The 19,590-nt window shown below is 45.6% G+C and overlaps 1 protein-coding gene across 1 annotated transcript; it reads right to left on the reverse strand.

Annotated features, from left to right (window-relative positions):
- Positions 1-5,427: 5,427 nt before the first annotated feature.
- Positions 5,428-13,570, reverse strand: AGRP (agouti related neuropeptide). Its single transcript, XM_056862866.1, has 3 exons — positions 13,405-13,570; positions 8,008-8,084; positions 5,428-5,619 (listed from the first exon to the last, which is right to left on the reverse strand). Exons 1-3 carry the CDS (start codon positions 13,568-13,570, stop codon positions 5,428-5,430), a joined length of 435 nt encoding a protein of 144 aa, XP_056718844.1.
- Between the last annotated feature and the right edge of the window lie 6,020 nt (positions 13,571-19,590).

Here is a 19,590-nt window from a genome sequence, read left to right on the forward strand (position 1 = left end):
AGCAGCAAATCCAAGGCAAAACCTCCCAGGCATAAATGGCCACACAGAGTTGCACATTTTCCCCCATCCAAATTTTCAAAACTCTGCATGGGGGGTTATTTTTGAGTTTTGAGAATTTAGATAGGGAAAATGTGTAACTAGAGAGCAGCAAATCCAAGGCAAAACCTCCCAGGCATAAATGGCCGCACAGAGTTGCACATTTTCCCCATCCAAATTCTCAAAACTCTGCATGGGGGGCTTTTTTTTTGAGTTCTGAGAATTTGGATGGGGAAAACGTGCATCTGTGCGTGGCCATTTATGCCTGGGAGGTTTTGCCTTGGAGTTGCTGCTCTCTAGATGCACATTTTCCCCCATCCAAATTCTCAAAACTCAAAAATAACCACCCCCCCTGCAGAGTTTTGAGAATTCGGAAGGGGAAATGTGCATCTAGACAGTTGCAAATCCAAGGCAAAACCTCCCACGCATAAACGGCTTCCGACTCATGGCGACCCTATGAATTAAAGTCCTCCAAAACGTCCTATCTTTGACAGCCTTGCTCAGGTTTTGCAAATTGAGGGCTGTGCATCTAGAGAGAGCGGTAAATCCAAGGCAAAGCCTCCCATGCACTGTGTTGGCTTATGGGGGCGGTGGTGGTTTTAATTTAAATACTGGTCGTTCGCCTTCCAAAAGAGCCTGGGCGCAGGACGCGGGGAAAGTGAATACTGATCCGAGAATCTGATGGAGGGCTTTTCAGCCTCGAGTGTCTCCCTGCCTGAACTTGCCCTGCAGGCTCCCTCATTGCCTCCTCCCGAAAAAAATTTGGTGACTCCTCCTGACACAATTAGGTATTTTGTCTTCATAGACCTAGGGTTGACACCTGTGGGGTGGGAAGTGTCTGGAGGGGGTGAGAAGTGTCTGGAGGGGGCGGGGTAAACAGGGCATAGTTTGGGAAGGGGAGGGAGATCAACCGGGGATATTTTGGGGAGGGGGCATGGCTCCCTGGTAAAGCATCCGCTTTGCATGCAGAAGGTCGCAGGTTCAATACCCAGCATCTCCAGTTAAAAAGATCAGGTAATGTGAAAGACCTCTACCTGAAACCCTGGAGTGTGACTGCCCAGTCTGAGTAGACCATGGTCTTTTATTGGGGAGGGGCTGTGGCTCAGTGGTAGAGTATCTGCTTGGCATGCAGAAGGTCCCAGGTTCGATCCCCGGCATCTCCAGTTAAAGGGACTAGGCAAGTAGATGATTTTCCTGAGACCTTGGAGAGCCACTACTGGTCTGAGTAGACAATACTGACTTTGATGGATCGAGGGTCTGATTCAGTATAAGGCATCTTCATGACATGATGCCTTAGAGACTATCCTCTAAAGCTGCAGTTTCCCCCAGAGGGACTGAGCTCTGTGGTCTGGAGATCAGCTGTAATTCAGGCCCCTCCTGAAGGCTGGTGTACCTAAGGGGGAGTAAACGGTGAAGTGGGAGGAAATCCAGCAGTTGAGAGGGTTTTTTTTTGGGGGGGGGACTGAAGGGCTGGGAGGGGAGAGGAAATCTCAACTGGGCAGATTGGAGAGAGGGAGGTAAATGGTTGGTTGGTTGTATGGGTGGACCAAAGTAAAAGAAACAGAACAAGAAGGGGGGATGAAGGGATTTTCTCCCCCCCCCCCCGAGTTCTCACAGGTGCCCCTCTTGTAAATTCTACTGCTCATGGCCATCATCCCTATTTTGTGATGAGGGCAGGTACTGATGTGCCTTTCACTGCCTCTGTGTGTGTCTTTGGCCAGCTTTGCAAGTTGGGCTAAGCATCATCTGGGCCTGAGAAAGAGAGAGGCTTTAGGACACTCCTGCAGTGTAGCCCACCGTAGGGAGCAACCCTGTGCTGTTTAACACCTCCCCCCATGTACACTTCTGGAGGCATACCTGTGGGCCCATGAGGCATCCTGGGGAAGCAGCAGGAGTACTGGCTTGAAAAAGTAGAGTCATTGAAGTATCCACTTGGGTAAGGGGGCGTTAGAAAGGGGGTTGCAAGGAATTCTTCAATACCACAACAATCTTGCTAGAAGAGCAATGACAGCAAAAATAAATAAGAGCACTGTGTCACCTTAAAAGTTTAATGTTTCCGTTTCCTCATTGGCTTTTGGCGATGAACACCAGCAGTGTTCATTCCAAAATAAACTACTTTTTTTCTTTAATTGGCTCCATTTTACTGCATGCTAAACACTTGATTTCCTGACAGGTTAAGGACCAAGGCAAATGGGGGGGGGTTTAGAAAAATAGCCAGAGGCTCTGACAGTTGTGAACAAGCTGTAAGGAAACAACTGCATAAATATGGCATCTGCGTGGGGCAGCAATCTGTGGTTTGGAATGGAGAAGATATCGGGAAGAACTATGAGCCAGGGAATAGAAGGGTGGAATTTAAGCTAGCCATGGCTGAGTTATTATGGGAAGTAATAAATCAAGAGAGACCTTTGGAAAACACAGGGGATTAAATGACCTGAGACAAAAAGAATGAAAAGGCAAAGGCAGCAACAATCTTTCCTGTTGGTAATAAACAGCTAATCCACATTGTGAGGCTAGAGACAGCTGCAGATATGTAGAATGAATTATATATGTTAATTGAATTATGGGACTTGCAGGGGGAAACAAGTCAGAAGAGCTAAGTGACCAGGTTTCTGGGCAACGAAACAGGAGGGAAAGGTCCCACCCACTACAGACAGAGGGGATTTACAGAAATTTTTAAATCGATGCTGGATCAAGTCACTAATCAATGGTACAATGATTTGGGAGCATCTCACATGACTAATGATAGAAATGTTTTCAAAGTTTTTAATGACAAAAGAAAGGAGAAACTCTATGGCCATTTATACTTGGTAATTAGCAGTGGTTCCAGGCTGAAGTGCCCCGCATATTTTTTTTTAGTTTTTCACGCTGAACGTCATTCAGAAACTGACTGCAAAGCTGGCGCATACCTGATTCGCATTTCTTAAGACCCCCTTTAATGCGACCTTTTGTGTTTGCTCTGCCGCTGCCAGGAAGAATCTCCTCAAGAAAACATGGGCGCATTAGCTATGCACACAGCTGTTGCTAATGGCTATGCAAACAAGAACAAAGGAGCAGGTGAGTGGGGGGTAGAATTTCTCCTTTTGCATCGGGACCGTGAATAGGCATTTTAGTTTGCATTTTAAAAAAGAGCTTTGAGCGAGCGTCAAAATTGATCCTGCATAAATGGCCTATTAGAAAGATGGACCATCTGTAGAAGTCTGCTGAATCAGCTCAGGTACAGAGTCCTATGGATGGGTAACTCCTTGGGGAGGATAGAGGTATATGCCAAGGCTGCAGGAAAGCCTTATTGCAGTGGGCTGCTTTACTCAAAAGGGATTAACCATGACATCTAATAAAGATGAGCTGTAATGGAAATCAGTAATGGAAATGAGCTGTAGGCAAGAGGAACTCAAGGTGACTATCAAATGGAGCAAGATAATGTTGCCAACCAGTGAAGAAGAAGCTCCTGCAGAGGACAGTATATGGGAAAGCCAGTCAGATAATGGTGTGGGTATTGCCTTCTTTCTGCTATTTCCTCATTTGTTCCCACAATGGAATTATTAAGCTTGTTCTGTTTCTTCTATCCTTTTCTGCTGATTTCCTGCAGTTAGGTATGTATTCCCCCTTTCCCTCCTGTAGCATTAGTTCCAAAGTAAACTATTTTGTTTCTTTAATGGGCTCCGCTTCTGTGTGTGCTAAATATTCATTGTGCTAACAGTGGTTTGGCTAAACACACAAATAAGATTTAGGTGTGGAGGAAGAGAGAGCTTTCATGACCCAAGCCATGACCTCAGGTTTTGGCCAACTTCCAGTCCTCCAGGAAATAGCCTCTACAATGGTTTGAAATGTTCACCCCCAGTGGCTATTATTTGGGTCACTGATGGTTATTCCAAATGTGAAAACATGGAAGAAACGCGGTGACCTAGTTTTTACATTACTGGGTTCATTTCCAACAAAGTTGATATTTTAAAAATCCCAACATTTTTTGTTTTAAAAGGAGAGTAACACCTCTTTAATTCAGTGGCCTGGCATTTAGCTGAGTTGTGGCCAACACTCTCAACTTCCTAGCTGGACTTGCCAAATAGGATTGTCTGGGGTCACTGTACATTCATTTATTCATTATATTTTTCTCTCACCCTTTCTTCAAGAAGCACAGGTTTTCCCCTCCTCCAGGGGGAATAAGAGGTCACCTGGTAAACTTTGTGGCAAAGGAGGTATTCAAATTTATTTTACACATTGCAGCTTACTACACTGGCTCTCCTTGTATTCTCAAAGACCATAGTCCCACAAAACATAATAGAATGTAAATCTTGTGCGGTCAGCTGTAAAGGAAGATGGCACCTGTGCCACTAATAGTTGCACAGAAGAGGGAATTTTGAGCTGGTGAAACAGCATGCATGGATGAATTCAACACACCCAATGGGTGTAACTCTTCCTATCCTGTATGTTCCATTGATCACTGCAGTGTCTCTTAGTAAAAACATAAGAAAGGCCATGGCTGGATCAGACCAAGGTCCATCAAGTCCAGCAGTCTGTTCACACAGTGGCCAACTAGGTGCCTCCAGGAAGCCCACAAACAAGACAACTGCAGCAGCATTGTCCTGCCTGTGTTCCACAGCACCTAACAGAATAGGCATGCTCATCTGATCCTGGAGAGAATAGGTATGCATCATGAGTATTATCCATTTTGACTAGTAGCCATGAATACCCCTCTCCTCCATGAACATGTCCACTCCCCTCTTAAAGCCTTCCAAGGTGGCAGCCATCACCACATTCTGGGGCAGGGGGTTCCACAATTTAACTATGCGCTGTGTGAAGAAAAGGCTAGCCCCCAGGGCTGGGTAATGCAGCTCCGTCCCTCCCTGCCTCCTCAAAACTGTTAGCCTGCTTTGCATGTGCTCACGCTTACTAGGAATGGACTGTCTGCCACTGGAATCCACCGCCTGGTGTAAGGATTAGTAGACGTCCTTTGCTCCTCTGTTCAGACTGACAGTCTTTGATTTTTCCCTCCCTGTTCTACATCTGCTTCATAACTGTCAGAGATCCAAGTTCTTTTCCATGAGCGCTAGACTTGGCAGTAGGCTTCTTGATAACAACATGTCCTTGAAGTAACTTCCTGCTCTCTATTCCAGGCTGAATATGCTATATGTAACCCACCCAAAGCCCTTGAGTAAGTAAATATTCCTTTTCACAACCTTAAGGACCTAAATGTACTTGGGGAGGGCACATTTTGGTCAACTCCAAGTAACCGCCCGTGTAAGAGAAAGTTGTAGAGCTGACTGATTTTTGCTTTGAAAACAAACACTTTAGACTTCTGTAACTCCTTTACTTAGGCTATTTATTAGAACAGTAAACGGAGCATCAGAGCCCAGCTTGCGCACAAGGACGAGAGAAACCCCTTCAGAATTCAGGCTAGTTCTTGCCACATGGAAAAGTGTTGCTGAATTTCTTGCAAAAGCAATTGGCGTTGAAAAAGCGGCAGTAGCAGATGGCGCACGGATCACAGCAAGGGAGTTTGTGGCCAAGACAGGATTCCTGCAAGCGGACGCATCTCCTTGGGGAGCGCTCCTCCCGTCCCTGGGCCTGCAGGGCTGATGACAACATCTGGAAGGAGAGCAATAAGGAAGGAAATTTAAACCTCACATGTTGATGGCAAAGACAGGTAACCTTTTAAATGTGGCTTGAAACTACACTCACTGCCCTGAAGACATACTTATATACCCTTAAGGTATACATGTAATGTAACCCTGCTTTTCTCCCCAATGCAAGAAAACAATTTTAATTTTGTTTACATTTATATCTCCCCTTGTTCCCCAGTGGGGACTCACAACACCTTAGATCATTCTCCTCTCCTCCATTTTATCCTCACAACAACCCTGTGAGGTAGGCTAGACAGAGTGCATGTGACTGGCCCAAAGTCATCCAGCAAGCTTCCATCCATGGCAGAGTGGGGATTTGAAGCTGGGTCTACCAGATCCTCATCCAACACTCTAACCACTATTCAGCACTGGCTTCTGCAAGTTTATATCCCACCATGGGTTGGCCCTGTTTTGGCTGAAAGGTGGGATAAAAATGTTGTAAATAAATAAAAGCTGGCTCTGTGTATCCATTGCTTAGCACCATATTTTCCTCGCTTCTAATCCCTAGTTTTCCAGTTTTTTTACCATGTTAGTGGGTGTCTTTGTTTTTGATACAGTGATGTATGTGATCTCCAAAAGATCTTCAAAAAATGTATAAAGCAGACCAAGCTAATTGTTGGAAGTGTTCAGATGCAGAAGGAATTTTTTTTCATCAATGGCGGATTTGTACTAAAAGCCAAAAATAAAAAGGTAAAGGTCCCCTGTGCAAGCACCAGGTCATTCCTGACCCATGGGGGTGACATCACATCCCGACATTTGTTAGGCAGACTGTTTACGGGGTGGTTTGCCAGTGCCTTCCCCAGTCATCTTCCCTTTACCCCCAGCAAGCTGGGTACTCATTTGACCGACCTCGGAAGGATGGAAGGCTGAGTCAACCTTGAGCCGGCTACCTGAAACCAACTTCCGTCAGGATTGAGCTCAGGTCGTGAGCAGAGCTTGGACTGCAGTACTGAAGCTTACCACTCTGCACCACAGAAAATTCACAGAGAAATTCAGACAATGTTGCGAGAAAATTTTCCTTCCTTCTAATCCCTAGTTTTCCAGTTTTTTTAACCATGTTAGTGGGTGTCTTTGTTCTTGATACAGTGACGTATGAGCATGTTATGCATGTATTAACAAATATATGCTGTTTTAAAATGTTCTGAAAAACAGCAAGCAACCTGAGCATTTGATTTGCAAGACAATGCAAAGGCGGTAGTGAAGCTGGGCTTAAAAACAGCCTTCAGCAGCCTGCTTGCTGGTTTCTGGTGGGCGTGTTCAAAGATAATCCTGATCCATTGCATTTGCCTCCCTGTAAGAAGTAGCAGGCAAGGATGTATTTGAGTGAGAACTTCCTGTTGTGTTCCTACAGAATTGCAAAAAAGCAAGCTGTTTCAGTGGGTGAAATACAGGTGCAAGCACCCATCCTAACTACAAATAAAGCTGTTTAACAGGTATCTCGACCATGGTATTTCTTTAGATATATGTATATCTGGTATTGGCTGTGCCTCTACGTGTGTTTGATTTTTGCCATCAAGTCACAGCTGCCTTACAGCAACCCCGTAGGGTTTTCAAGGCAAGAGATGTTCGGAGGTGGTTTGCCATTGCCTGCCTCTTTGTGGGCTGAGGGAGTTCTGAGAGAACTGTGACTGGCCCAAGGTCACCCAGGAGGCTTCATCTGGAGGAGTGGGGAGTTGAACCCGATTCTCTAGATTAGAGTCTACTGCTCTTAACCACTGCACTACACTGGCTCTATATGAAAGGAAAAAGAGAAGACTTGAGGCCACTACCCTCCCTCTGGGAAGTTCTTACTCAGCTCCTGTTAATTTCAATGAAGTTTGCACAAGCGAACTTCCACATGCCACAGTTAGCTGAAATTAAGCTCCGTTTCATTCATTCAAACCTTTATTGGCATAAAACTTTTAAGTACATCGATCTGTCGTTAAAATACAGTATATAAATTAAGCTCCATTTAATTCACACACTGCAAGGGAAGATAAAAAATACAGCCTAATTCTCTTGGGTTAACTGAACTTATTTGCCCCACCAGTACCTCTACAGCATGTTCTCTGGCAGTGGCATGCTGCACCCTGGACTTGTGTGGTGGGGTCAACCTGTGTGTGGTAGAGTACAGGCGGTCCCAGTGTGCAGAAGCATTGGAATACATGTCTTAGTAATCCTTTCCAGTTTAATGTTCACATGACAAATGAGACTCCCATAGCTCAGAGGCCAAGTGCATGCCTTGAAGAGCTGGGAAAGGTATGTATGCATTTCTGCCCGAGACCATGTAGAGAGACTGTCAATTGAAATAGACAGCACTGAGATGGATGGACTGCTTCATATGTGCCAGGACCGATGGAATATTTCAACATACCTGTGACTCTATCATGCTGGCCTCTGGCACAAGGTCGTCTTGGGCTATTGGCACCTCCAGAGCCAACTGTTCAAAATCTGAGAAAGAAGGTGAAACTTTACAAAGGGGGGAAAGACATTGAGGGCATCTGAAAAGCAAAAGCTGGTTGGATAGAAATTCTATTCTTTTTGGGATCCCACCAGAATACATAAAAATCAGAGGCCCCCTTTTTTTGTTTAAGGGTATGTATGCATTTATTCCTGTAGGTTTGGCGTCCCATCACTGTTTGCCCTAAGGGACTGAAGCCATAGCCTATGACAAAGGAATGTTACCGCTGTGGATATTTCCTCAAGGGTGGGATGGGGAGAATAATGGTTAGGAAATGATTTCAAAGTGGCTCAGTTGCTCATGTACCCATGAGATCCTGAAGAAGATGAGCACTCCCAGCTGAGAGGAGATGGCAGGTATGTGCAAATATTGTAGTACTCTGCCTCAAAGGGCCACCCCACCAGGATAGGGTTGCCAGCCTCCAGGTACTAGCTGGAGATCTCCTGCTATTACAACTGATCTCCAGCTGATAGAGATCAGTTCACCTGGAGAAAACGGCTGCTTTGGCAATTGGACTCTATGGCACTGAAGTCCCTCCCCAAACCCCACCCTCTTCAGGCTCCGCCCCAAAAACCTCCTGCCAGTGACGAAGAGGGACTTGGCAACCCTACACCAGGACCGTACTGCCTCTGGAACTTGTCATCCCTCAGAGAATTGGGGAACAGTAAAATGTAATGTCCTGCCTACTAAATCCAACATGTTATTTTACCGGCCTACGGAAAGCAGTAAAGATACTCTCCGCAAATCAATGTAAAATCAGTAAACGATTGAATCGTCCATCATAGTATACTAAAACCTCATCTACGCAGATCATATCAACAGCCCATAAACGTAATTCTGATCTGGCGGCGAAAAGCCTAACTCAATAAAGCAGAAATACTGCATATGTTTCCTGAAAGGAATGGGTGTGTTGGAATCAGCTGCTACCATTAATCAGAGGTTATGGATCGTGTGGTTATGGCTAGTGAGAGTCAGAGTTAAGCATTCGCACACACCAAAGACAGAGTCGTTTGTCTTAGTAAAATCATCAACCTTTACTTTCTAAATCAGGGAAAAGGTTCACGGGAGATTAAAACAATAAATTCCTCTCTACATTGCTAAGTTCCCTAAACTTGCCAGAATGGTCCTGGCGGGTTCTAAGCTTACAAACTTGGCATTTCTAAAGAACAGAAACACCCCATCTTCACTAGATGAGATCCAAATTGTAACTGGGTGCTGCCTTCACTACAACACAAAGGAAATAGCAAAAGCAGTAAAATGCAGATTACTTGTATACGGGACAACAAGCAGGTATTCAATGAAGTTTCCACTGACCAATGGCCAAGTGACACATTTGAGATTACATCATCCTTTACAACTGGTCAGCATCCTATACAATCAATATTAACCCTTGTCTGTCTGACATGCAATGAAGCTCGCTACCTAATTTCCAACAGTGTGCACGCCAGACCTATTTCCTGTTGTAAAGAGTTCACACTGAGGACAGCACCAGTAGGGAAGGGCCCAATCTTGGTAGCCCCTTGTTGTACTTGGTAGCCCCTTGATGCACTCCATGGGGCCTCCATGGCTAATCTTAAGGCATGTGGTGGGGGCATGCCTTCAAATATTTTGGATCTAGACTGAATGGAGGTTGCATGTTGGAGCCATATTTTTAGATTTTTTTTTTTTATTAATTGATTGGAGTCAGGGCGTACTTTCTTACATCCAAACAGCCTCATTCTCAGAACAAGCTGGTGTTGTTTCTCATGAATCCCAGTTCTTAGGAGGAGGGGGAAGGGGTAACATCAAAAGACAAAAGGATAAAAATAATTTGTTTTTTAAAAAACTCTAAAGTGTCCATATTTAGAATTCACTAAGATCAGGTAGTAAAAACTTGCTTGTAAATACTTCCTACAGGCCAAAGGGAGGAATCCCACACAGGCCCAGAAGGGAGAGTGTCCCTTAACTGTGCTGCCATTACCCAAAAGGCCCCATCCCCTTTAGACCTAAGGATTACATATCAAGTAGAAGAGGGTCCCTTGATCAGGGCCAGATCCTCTCAGTACATTTTTTTTTGGGCCATCAAGTCACAGCTGACTTATGGCAACCCCTGGTGGGGTTTTCAAGGCAAGAGATGTTCAGAGGTGGTTTGCCATTGCCTGCCTAAGCGTCACGCCCTTAGCATTCCTTGGAGGTCTCTCATCCAAAAACTAGCTGGAGCCAACTCTGCTTAGCTTCTAAGATCTGAAGAGGTCAGGATGACCTGGGCTATCCAGGTCAGGGCCTTCTCAGTATAAAGGTAAAGGTGCCCCTGTGCAAGCACCGGGTCATTCCTGACCCATTGGGTGACGTCATATCCCGACGTTTCCTAGGCAGACTTTGTTTACGGGGTGGTTTGCCAGTGCCTTCCCCAGTCATCTTCCCTTTACCCCCAGCAAGCTGGGTACTCATTTTACCGACCTCGGAAGGATGGAAGGCTGAGTCAACCTTGAGGTGGCTACCTGAAACCGACTTCTGGCGGGATCGAACTCAGGTCGTGAGCAGAGCTTGGACTGCAGTACTGCAGCTTACCACTCTGCACCACAGGGCTCCTACTATAGCCGGGGCTTCTCAGTATAGCCACCTGAAAATTAACTCAGGAGAGGAAGGCTTCCTTCTCCCCATATCCTCTACCGCTTAACCTCTTGCTTCAGCCCATGTACAGTTCTCTGCTGACTCCCCAGAGTGCCAGGATACACTTATTTTTCTGTGCATCCTTCTCTCTTTCCTACTAGTTTGTATTCAAAGTAGCTTACAAACCACAGCAATTCAAACATACATCAGCAAGTCTAAATTGATAACCAGGAAATAAAAGCACAGAAGTCATGTCCTGCTTTGTGGGCTTTCCAAAGATATCCGGCTAGCCACTATAGGAAACAGGATGCTGGTCTAGCAGGGATATTTTTATGTACTTACTGTACTGAAGGACAGAAGCAGTTCCCCCAGAATCTTGACAGGAATGACAAAAACTATTCCAAACTCCATTTAAGTAAACAACAAAATACCCTGGCTTGGATCCACGGGAGATTTCTGCACACAGAAGGGACTTTTGCGTGCAGAGTAGGGCTTCCCTTCCTTCCCTTCCTTCTGCAGCCCAAAATACCCTCTGAAATGCTACTCCTGGGGGGGAAGGTGACCCCCCCACCCAAAATATCTTGGGAAGGAGTCAGAGATCTGCAGTGGGAGTTGGGAGTCAGCAAAAATGCCCCACCTTCTGCTTTTGAAAATCCCTCTGTAGGATCCAAACCCTTGTGCCCATTCAGTTAAGTCACATGTTTCTTCTTTTTAACTGTGTTGTTCTTTTTCATTTATTTTCCTGTTGTGATGTTTATGTGCATGTGTGTGTATGTGTGTAGCTATAGATACAGAAAAATGGTTAAAGCTTTTAACCAAAACTGCAGGATTGGGCTCTGCAGGTGTGTTGGAAGCCTGTACTAAGCCTTCCCAGTTTGCAAAAGTAGCACTTGTATGCTCAGAGGAACATGAAATAGGCAGTGCTGTAGAAACATGGTTTTTCACGCACACACATTGTGTAAGCTCTGATTACCTTGTGACGTGTGAACGTCTCAGATCTGGATTCAGTGAGGATGACATTTTCTTCACAGGCTTTTGGCCAGAGACTTAGAATTGGGATTCATTAGATTTAATATAGATGGAATACTTAAGTCATGTATTCTCTGCTGTCCATACTAGCTTTGACATATGCCAGTTGAATTTGTGCATCTTCTAAAAAATGAACAGCTAGTTAAGCTATGTGCAATCCTTGATAGCCTCCAGTCAGCCTCGTCTGATGCATCGAAAAAACTCCTCCCTGATTAGCTGAGCTCAGAGGGGAATGTCAGCCAGATGGGGTCTAGCAGATGTTGCTGATAAAATGACGCATGCTGCAGCATTTAAGTATAAATAAAGCAAGCAACTTTTTTTGAATAGGATTGTGTGCCCTCTGGACTGGAAATAAAACATTTCTGAGCACTGAATAACATGTGCCCATGATTTTGGCAGATTATGGAATTTTTGTGTGTGCCAAGAATACTGAAGAAGAAAAAAACAGGAGGTTGCAAACATTGAGTTTGGGTGTGAGGAGAAGGGGTCAGAGACCTAAGAGGGAGCTCTGGAATACCTTCCCTTCAATAACCTCCATGGGGTTCCCAGCTGCCTCTGCTGCTGCAACCACTATAAATTTGCTTTAGAAACAGGTCTCAAGATGAAAACAGACATAACATATTAAGAACGGCCGAGGTAGTTTGACAGTGCAGGGGCGCTTGCCAAATACATTTACAGGTTTCGACCCAAGGGTGACCTATAAAATAACTGGCAATGAAAGTTTTCGGCACGGTCCAGTTTAAACTGGGCCAAAGCCAGCTGCCTATTGCTCAGCACCCATGTCATCATGTGCCTCCGCTAGACAGTTTTGCATTTGTCTTTTCAAATGTGGGTTTTGTTTTGATTCACAAGGATGAATGAAGATTATGTATATGTGTTTAATTTTCTTACAGAAAATTAATTTACTCAATGCAATAAAAAGATGTACATAATAAAAAGAATACACATTATACACACATATATATACATATTATAGGTACAAGGCCAGCATATCTCCTCCAACCATAAAAACCATGCAAACCCACTTCTGTGATCTGGAAAGGCAGATAGCCTACCTAGTACATGAAGAATAAGGCAAGATTGTTGACTGATGCACCCCCTTGGCATGACAAGCAGTGCCAAGCTGATCAGTCACTGAGCTTGTTGGTATGTGTTCCCGAAGCACAAGTTGGGTTCATTCTGTAGGTGATGGATCCAGCCTGACTGTTTTTAGAACCCTACACCCGTTTTCACCTTCAGGATGTGAAATGCTCAGCTGAATATTTCATCCCAACCCAAGCCACCTTTCTCAAAGAGATGTATGTAATAAATACCGTGTGGCTCGAACCATGTGCTCTGTCTGTCAACTGTTTATCTTCTATTACAAACACGTGTGTCTGTTTGTTTAGTGCCACGCCAAGAGAAGCCACACTGGGTAAGCTCTGAGTACCTTGTGAAGTGTGAACGTCTCAGATCTGGATTCAGTGAGGATTACTTTTCAGCACAGGCAATAAGCACCACTATTTCCACATGCAAAAAAGAGATGAACTGCTTGGCCACTGTGTGAGATAGGATGCTGGACTAGATGGGCCGCTTGTCTGATCCAGCCAAGCACTTCTTAGGTTAAGAGGACAGTCGTTTGCAATATGAGGTCTGGGTCAAATGTAGGAAGGCAGCACAAGCAGATGCGGGCAGTGTAAGGAAACTGACCTGGGGGTGCCTCTTTGACCAGCTGCAGAAGGCTCGGGTAGCTGGCCCTTCCCACTTCCTCCAGAATGGATCCCACCTCATCCAGACGGCTGTGGCTGGAGCTAGAGGCAAAGACGGTGTGGATTCCCTGCAGGAGTCCCAAAGACAGCAGGAGCAGCCTCAGCATGGTCCTAGGTCACCTGCACGAATGGGGTGAGCGTGTTGAGATTAGAGAGCATCATGAGTCAGGAGCCCCCCCCCCCAAAAAAAAGACTTGGAGTAAGATGGAAAACATGAGTTCATTGATTTAGGGCACACCTGCATTATTTTCTCCAGTGTTTCAGATACAAAAATTGGGAGGACTGCAATATCCCCGTGCTCGATGTTGACTGAATGCCCACACTGAAACCATTGAACATTGCCAAAATCTCTGACTGTGTTAATATATAATTACCTGTACCATGTGCTGCCCTGACCTGGATGGTTGAGGTCAGCTTGATCTCATCAGATCTCAGAAACTAAGCAGGATCAGCCCTGGTTAATATTCGGATGGGAAAACGTCAAGGAATACCAGGGTCGCTGCACAGAGGCAGGCATTGGAAAACCACCTCTGAAGCCTCTTCCTTTGAAAACCCTACGAGGTCACCATAAGACTGCTGTGACTTGATGGCATTTTAAACACACACACACACACACACACACACACACCATGTGCTGATCTCCAAACAAAGACCGCATCTTCTCTGGCTAAAGAGACACTAGTGCGGGGAGGGGAGGGGAGAATTGTACAACCATGTCATAACAAACAGTTCAAAACAGACCTCATGAACTGCAAGATGTGAAATGGCAGGCTATGTGCAAGCTGGGGTCTTCATGTTCGTGCGTGTGCCTTTGTGTCGATGTGCACCATGGCCAAGATGGATCCATTCCTCTCTGAATGTGTCTTGAGATGCAGCTACATTAGAAGGAAGAGGCAATAGAGTGAAAATAACTGCTGACTGCAGGAGGTGGGATGATGGTAGGGTTGCCAGGTCCCTCTTTGCCACCAGCGGGAGGTTTTGGGGGGCGGAGCCTGAGAAGGGCAGGGTTTGGGGAGCGGAGGGACTTCAATGCCATAGAGTCCAATTGCCAAAGCGGCCATTTCCTCCAGGTGAACTGATCTTTATCAGCTGGAGATCAGTTGTAATAGCAGGAGATCTCCAGCTAGTACTTGCAGGTTGGCAACCCTAGATGACACCACTCAAACGTCCCTATGTTAATGTTTCTATTTAAGTGGTAAATTAGCACAGGTGGTACAAGGATCACTTGCGAACGTTCTCCTTGGTGTGCACCATTTGTATTTGCAAGGGGGAGCTTTTACACGAGGAAGCAATAAGAATTGTCCCCCAGTTGACATCTGAAGTGGCACAACCCATTCTCCCACCGCATTGGGTAGACTCAAGCTGTGGCTATTCTACTCAAGAGATTGTGGGAGAATATGCGCACAGATTTCTTCAAACAATGTATTCGCTTGCTAAAAACAAAACAGTCCCCTTTGGCTACCCCAAAAAGGCTAAGCTGGTGATCATGGGACCCGCACCGACAAAAGCCATGTGAGGCTGTAGTAAGGAGAGGAATCGGGTGAGGTGAACAAGCTCTGGCTGGATCCAACCCAGTGTTTGGGGAAGTGTTTCCCCCAAAAGGCAATACAGACAGTAACTTATCAGGGAAAGGAACTAAAAACAGGGACCGCCCCAGTAAGTAGAGGGAATGAGAGTATAAGTAATGCCTACAAGCAAGGTGTAATTTATGTAACCATTACAATTTTCGTGCAATGATCCTGGGGAAGTTGTAGTTCCATGAACTTAAGTTTAAGAAAAAAGTTTGAACGGAGAGTGCCAAGTAGAGATCTCTCAGCTTCCTCACAAAATAACAGTTCCAACGTTCTCTTACGGAGCAGTCAAACCATTCAGAACTAGGTTAAGTAGGGAGCGACCTGTTCATTGGGCAGGGTGGGGGGATTTGTAGGGGTCTTGGTTCAAATAGGACAAAAACAAGCCCCTGGAGATGCAGCCCGGGTCAGGCTGGATTTGCCCTTTCATGTTGCCTGCTTTGGGATACTCTCTCCCATCATACATAATTGTGGCTCTTCTTCCGGCCTACACATTCAAGATCTGGTGAAGCTGCTCAGAGCAGGACATTGGACAAAGGAACATTCTTTCTGAATGACAAACAGGTTTTCTGTCCAAGGACAGCACAGTCAGCTGAGCCGTATCTGCTTCTCTCTTTCTGCCTTAAATCCACATCTCCTAGGCTGGGTGAGTCCACAAGGGCAGGACCGACCACTGCCAAAAGGAGCGTAGTGTTATACACAACTGCTGAGACAATGTGAATGAAGAAGAAGAAGAGTTGGTTTTTATACCCCGCCTTTCTCTACCTTGAAGGAGTCTCAAAGTGGCTTACAATCGCCTTCCCTTCCCCTCCCCACAACAGACACCTTGTGAGGTAGGTGGGGCTGAGAGAGTTCAGAGAGAACTGTAACTGGCCCAAGGTCACCCAGCAGGCTTCATGTGAAGGAAAGAAACCCGGTTCACCAGATTAGAGTCCGCCACTCATGTGGAGGAGTGGGGGAGCAAACCTGGTTCTCCAAATTAGAATCTACCACTCTTAACCACTACACCACGCTGCCTCTCATGAGTTCCTCTTCTGCACCAGAAAGAGTGGTATAAAGGAATTGCCCCTTCCCAACGGCGCACAGCTTGACTTGTGTGCTGTCAGGAGGGAGCAGGATTGAACTTGGGTCTCTCCAGTGTGGAGCCGACTGCTTCTTGTGGTGAGCCATGCAAGGCAGAAGAAGGAGGAGGAGGAGTTGGTTTTTATATGCCGATATTCTCTACCACTTAAGGAAGAATCAAACCGGTTTACAATCACCTTCCCTTCCCTCCCCACAACAGACACCCTGTGAGACAGGTGAGGCTGAGAGTGTGTGACTAGCCCAAGGTCACCCAGCTGGCTTCATGTATAGGAGTGGGGAAACAAATCCAGTTCTCCAGATTAGCCTCCACCTCTCATGTAGAGGAGTAGGGAATCAAACCCAGTTCTCCAGATCAGAGTCCACCTCTCCAAACCACTACACCACGCTGGCTCTCTAAAAATGTGCTCTTGTTCACACCATCAATACCAGAAATACATTCTAGGAACCATCCTGAACTCTGGAGAAAACTAGAATAGTCTAAGAGGGATCTCCCTTTCTTTCTTTCTTTCTTTCTTTCTTTCTTTCTTTCTTTCTTTCTTTCTTTCTTTCTTTCTTTCTTTCTTTCTTTCTTTCTTTCTTTCTCCCTTTCTTTCTTTCTTTCTTTCTTTCTTTCTTTCTTTCTTTCTTTCTTTCTTTCTTTCTTCCTTTCTTCCTTCCTTCCTTCCTTCCTTCCTTCCTTCCTTCCTTCCTTTCTTTTTTTCTACCTAGCAAGTCTTCACTTCGGAAGAACAATTCACCTGCTAGGGGCTTAAATAGTACTATGTTTTAGTGCCGCGTGTTGCTGCAGAAGAAAGCATTCTGTACATAAGACACACATCAAAACCTCAATGCAAGCAAACGGGGGTACCCCACACTATGCTCAAGTCTCTCTTTCCCCAGACCTCTCTCTCTTTCTCCTTTGGTGTTGCTCTCCGTGGTGCTCAGGATCATTAAAAAAAAATGGGCGCTCCATTTTTTTCTTGCAACAGCACTGTGAGGTAGGTTAAGACAAGAGAGAGCGGGAGAGAGTGGAAGTTGAATTAATATCATGGCTGAGCTGAAGGTTCAGCTCCGGGATTTGCGTCCAACATTCAATCCACTAGAGGTCTCCAGAGCAAAGTGATGAAACACAGCAAAACGCCCTGCTTCCATCTAGCTGGTTTTATTCTGCCCTTCCTCCAAGGAACGCAGGCTGCCGTGCCTTTTTCTTCTATCTCCCGTTTTATTCTCAAGACAACCCTATGGGGGTAGGCTAGACGAGGAGTGTGTTATGCCCAAGGTCATCTAACAAGCTTCATGGCAGAGTGGAACCTGGTTTCCCAAATCCTAGTCCAATCCAAGGTAGGCACCTGTAAACAGCACGCCAGACTACTTTGCATGACACCGAGGGGCAATCTCCACCGAAGCAGTCAAGACACCAGCAGCACTGATGGTACACAGGAGAAAGTAACAGGCTTGGCATTGATTTTCCCTGTCAGAATTCCCCCAAACAATTTCCTCTTAACACACTGGAGAAGTGTGTTGAAATAAATGTTGGTAAACTTTTAAGGTGCTAGTGGACTTAACACCTGTAATCATCTTCCAGGCCCACACAGCCGCCAGCCAAGTCCAAGGTAAACCCCTGGGACGCTAGCAGGGCTTGCTCCAAGCATGTCTGGCCAAATGCAACCCTCGTCCCCCACCCTGCCACCACCATTTTGTTTGCAACCACAACAATATCTTCACAGGTAGACATTATAATTTTGGGGCCTCCCAAAAGGTTGCTTTCGCCTGCTCTAAGCATTGCATCGCAGCCGACTCTCTTCCCATACTTCCTCTTGAAAATGTTATGCACACACAGAGTATTGACTTTGGGAACCACGCTGGAGCCTTACATGCTTCAAACAGGAACCCACACGGATGCCATATTGAGTCAGACCATTCGGGATTTATTTCGCCCAGCATTTGTCTGCTCTGATTGCTCTCACTTGAACTGGAGATGCCAGCTTTGGCATTTGAACGATGGCGCCCTACTCCATGGGATTGGTTTCATGCCACATTACAAACTCATTCACATGAAAGATGGAAATGTACCGTACCTGGACGTCTCGTCTGTCGCTCTGACAAAACGCTGTGGCTCTGCTCTGCGATGCATGTTGACCACCGATTTATATTAATCACCCCTAATTAAGTGCCTGGACCACATGACTGCTACCTAGAGGATGGGGTGGGCTTCCATATCGGCATCACTTGGTCCGTTTTTCCTGCAGTGACTGATTACCTTTCTCTCCTCCTGGCTTGATGGTACTCAGATATTTCACTGGAGCAACCCAGAGAAGTCATTCCTCTCTGAACGCCCCCCCTGCACGCCAAGCCAGGTAGCTCTCAAAGAGCTACACCCAGTTAGGGTTACCAATGAGGTTACCAAATAAAAATATGTATGTTTTATGAACTAGAAGAGGCCTTTCCGAGGTTCTACGGTGCTCTTGGGATTTGGATAAAGGACACCCTTGTTGACTTTTCACCAAATATGGTAGGATACCATCATAGGCAGCCCTGGTTAGTACTTGGATGGGAGACCACCAAGGAAGTTTAGGGTTGCTACACAGAGGCAGGCAATGGCACATCACCTCTGTTCATCTCTTGCCTTGAAAACCCTACGGGCTTGTCATAAGTCAGTTTCCACCATCACCAACATAGGAAGAACATGGAAAACACAAAGGTATGAAAAATGTGGAAGAACTAAAGGCCATATTTTCAAATCTTTAGGATCATTTCCTCAATGTTGTTGAACATTGAAGGTGTGAAGGCTGTTCTAGCAGCTCCGGGATGTAAAGCGCTCAAGTCAATTTTGATCAACATCTGACTATTTTCTGATGGCCCTGTATATTTTATTATTCTTTTTCTTGGAACCCTTAAATTAACTTCCACTCTCAATGACTGGGTAGGCCAGAGGGCCACTTTAGCACAGATCCAAGAAGGGATGTCCAATTCCTTATTAGTAAATGATAAAACAAAAATGTCCCATTTTTACTTGCAATTATTATAATAAAAGCCAATGATGCTTCATTCATATTAGCTTTTTTGGGTGCTTCACTGTCTGTTTTAAGAGATGCAAAGAGTAGTAATGAAACTGACAAGGATATTTGCCAGTCACCATTGTCAAATAGAACTTGCAGCAAAAGAGGTTACTACTGTATTTGAAGCACATTTTCTCCTGCCCAGGCTCTGACAAGGACTGGGAGGAAAATGCTGAAAGGAACAGAACTCAACAAGATAAGGCAAGGGACAGCATGGTTTGGCTCCCTCGCCCACGCAATCAATTTTTGTAAAAATCACACACATGCTGCATGGAACTGAAAGCATATGGGCCGCCTAAACTCCCGGACTGGACCTGGCAACCCGATATGCAGGCACACGACTACTGTTCCAGCCGTGTGCCCGCTCCAAACGCTACTGGATGGCCACTGCACGCTCCGTTGAAACTGACACGGCTGCTCCTGCGAGCTCCGTGC

The sequence above is a fragment of the Euleptes europaea genome, chromosome 17 (assembly GCF_029931775.1).
Source record: "Euleptes europaea isolate rEulEur1 chromosome 17, rEulEur1.hap1, whole genome shotgun sequence".
NCBI lineage: Eukaryota > Metazoa > Chordata > Lepidosauria > Squamata > Sphaerodactylidae > Euleptes > Euleptes europaea.